Source organism: Arachis duranensis, chromosome 10 (assembly GCF_000817695.3).
Source record: "Arachis duranensis cultivar V14167 chromosome 10, aradu.V14167.gnm2.J7QH, whole genome shotgun sequence".
Lineage (NCBI taxonomy): Eukaryota > Viridiplantae > Streptophyta > Magnoliopsida > Fabales > Fabaceae > Arachis > Arachis duranensis.
Genome location: NC_029781.3, coordinates 36,982,302 through 36,985,039, shown reverse-complemented (window position 1 = coordinate 36,985,039; position 2,738 = coordinate 36,982,302). Strand labels below are relative to the sequence as shown.

At 42.4% G+C, this 2,738-nt stretch overlaps 1 protein-coding gene across 1 annotated transcript; it reads right to left on the bottom strand.

Annotated features, from left to right (window-relative positions):
- Positions 1-289: 289 nt before the first annotated feature.
- Positions 290-1,423, bottom strand: LOC107469965 (uncharacterized). The gene is made up of 2 exons (XM_016089344.1): positions 933-1,423; positions 290-809 (listed from the first exon to the last, which is right to left on the bottom strand). Exons 1-2 carry the CDS (start codon positions 1,421-1,423, stop codon positions 290-292), a joined length of 1,011 nt encoding a protein of 336 aa, XP_015944830.1.
- Positions 1,424-2,738: the final 1,315 nt, after the last annotated feature.

The window sequence follows — 2,738 nt, the reverse complement described above, 5'->3', positions numbered from 1 at the left end:
CTTTAGGTTTTGGGCTGCGTTCCTTTTGATGGGCCTTCTTAGCTTTATTGTCCGAGGTCCGACCTCAGGCGTGGGCCTTGGACGAGGTCGGACCTTTCATGGATTTTGCCGAGTTGGAGGAGCCCGGTCAGGGTATGAACAAGGGGGTAGTGGTTTCAACTCTTGTTGTGGTGCCTCTTCTTTGGTAACTTCACTTGGTTCCTCTGATGCTTCCAATTTGTTCTCTTCTTGTCCCTTGATGTTATGGACTTCCTCTTGTTTCATTTGATGGTTTGTGTCAAGTACTTCTTCAACCAAAGAATCTACCCCATCTGTCAAGCACTTCTTCAACCAAAGAGTCTACTACATCAATCCTCATGCAATTTTCTTTCTCAACTGGGTGTTGCATTGCTTTGAAGACATTTATGGTCATTTGCTCATCATGCACTCTGAAAATCATCTCTCCCTTTTCCACATCAATGATTGTTCTAGCTGTAGCCAAAAAGGGTCTACCAAGAATGACTGAGTTGTTTCCCTCTTCATCCATGTCTAGGACCACAAAATCAGCTGGGAATATGAAGTTTCCCACCTTCACCAAGAGGTTCTCAACTACTCCATTTGATATTTTGATGGATCTGTCAGCAAGTTGGAGTGACATCCTTGTGGGTTTAAGCTCTTCAATCATCATTTTCTTCATCATGGTAAGGGGCATTAAGTTAATGCTTGCTCCCAGATCACAAAGTGACTTGTCAACAGCCATGCTCCCAATCACCAGATCACAAAGTGACTTGTCAACGGCCATGCTCCCAATCGTGCAGGGTATGAGGAAGCTGCCAGGGTCTTTGAGTTTTGGAGGTAGGCCTTTTTGAATGATTGCACTACACTCTTGATTGAGAATCACCGTTTCTTTTTCTTGCCAACTTCTCTTCTTGGTGATCAATTCCTTGAGAAACTTTGCATATAATGGCATCTGTTCCAGAGCTTCTGCCAATGGGATGTTGATTTCAAGTTTCTTGAAGATTTCTAAGAACCTTGGGAATTGTTGGTCCTTTGCTCCTTTGTGTATCCTGGTTGGGTATGGAAGCTTGGGTACATAGGCTTTTACCCCTTCATTTTTGTTTTCTTGTTGTGGATTCACACTCCCATTGATATCACGGTTGCTTCTTTGTCTAGGTGGGTTGCTTTGTGGCTTGACAACTTCTTTGCCTTTGTTAGATGTTAAAGCCTTTTCTTCATCTTGCCTTTCCACATGTACTTCCACTGTGTCTTGCTCTTTGGGTTTTATTGCTTCTTTATTCGAACTTTCTCCAACTACCGTGCCACTCCTCAACTGCAGAGCTTTACATTCCTCTCTCGGGTTGGGTATTGTATCACTTGGGAGAACATTGGTTGGTCGTTCAGCTTGTTTGGCTAATTGTCCCACTTGTCGCTCAATACTCTTCATGGTGGCCTCATGTTCCTTTTGTCCCTTGATTCTTCATGATGACCTCATGTTCCTTGTGTCCCTTAGCTAAGGCTTGAGTGGTTTGAGCAAGTGCTTGCAAGGTTGCTTCAAGACTTGAGATTCTTGTCTCATGATGGTCAATTGGGGGTATGATGGGGGTTGATTGTTGTTGAAAATTGTTGGGTGGATTAGTGTGGTAATTCTGTGAGTTGGATGATGGTGCAGAGAAGTTATTTTGGTGAGTTTGTGAGTTATGATGGGGTGGTTGATATGTGTTTTGTGTTTTTCTATATTGGTTAGTGTTGTTGGCATGGTGATTTTGGTTGTTTGGGTTACGGGTTTGATTGTGGTTGTTATTCTTTTGCCAATGGTTTTCACCCCACTTTAGATTGGGATGATTTTTCCAAGATGGGTTGTATGTATCACCATGAAATTCATCCTGAGAATTTGAAGTATTCTGCATGTACTGGACTTGTTCTTGTGGTTGTTCAACATTGGTCCCTTCACCTTGGTTCCATTCAAGCAATGGTTGATTTGTTGTGTTCACTGCTGCAAGTTGCAACCCATCCATTCTCTTTGTTATCATCTCCATTTGTTGTTGGATTTGTTGGTGCATTAACTTATTTTGTGCCAAGATAGCATCAACACCTTCAAGCTCCATTACACCTTTCTTTGGGGTCGGATTATGCTGCCTCTCTGATGAGTAATAATATTGATTGTTTGCCAAAATCTCAATGAGGTCTTGGGCCTCCTCGGCAGTTTTCATCATGTTGAGTGATCCTCCTGATGAGTAATCTAGTCCCTTCCTTGCTTCGAAGCTTAAGCCTTCATAGAAGTTTTGGAGCTTGACCCAATCACTAAACATGTCAGGGGGACATCTTCTCATTAGTGCTTTATACCTTTCCCAGGCTTCATACAATGATTCCCCTTCCATTTGCCTAAAAGTCTGAACCTCTGTCTTCAACTTGATGATCTTTTGAGGTGGGTAGAACTTTGCTAGAAATCTGCTCATCACTTCATTCCAATCATTGAGGCTTTCCTTGGGGAATGATTCTAGCCATTGAGTGGCTTTATCCCTCAAAGAGAACGGAAATAGCAACAACTTGTAGACATCTGGATACACTCCATTTGTCTTCACTGTATTGCATATCCTCAGAAAAACAGAGAGATGTTGATTTGGGTCTTCAAGAGGTCCCCCTCCATAAGAGCAATTGTTCTGTACCAAAATGATGAGCTGAGATTTTAGCTCAAAGTTATTGGCCTGAACATTTGGTGTAGCAATACTACTCCCACAATGTCTTGGATCAGGGATAGT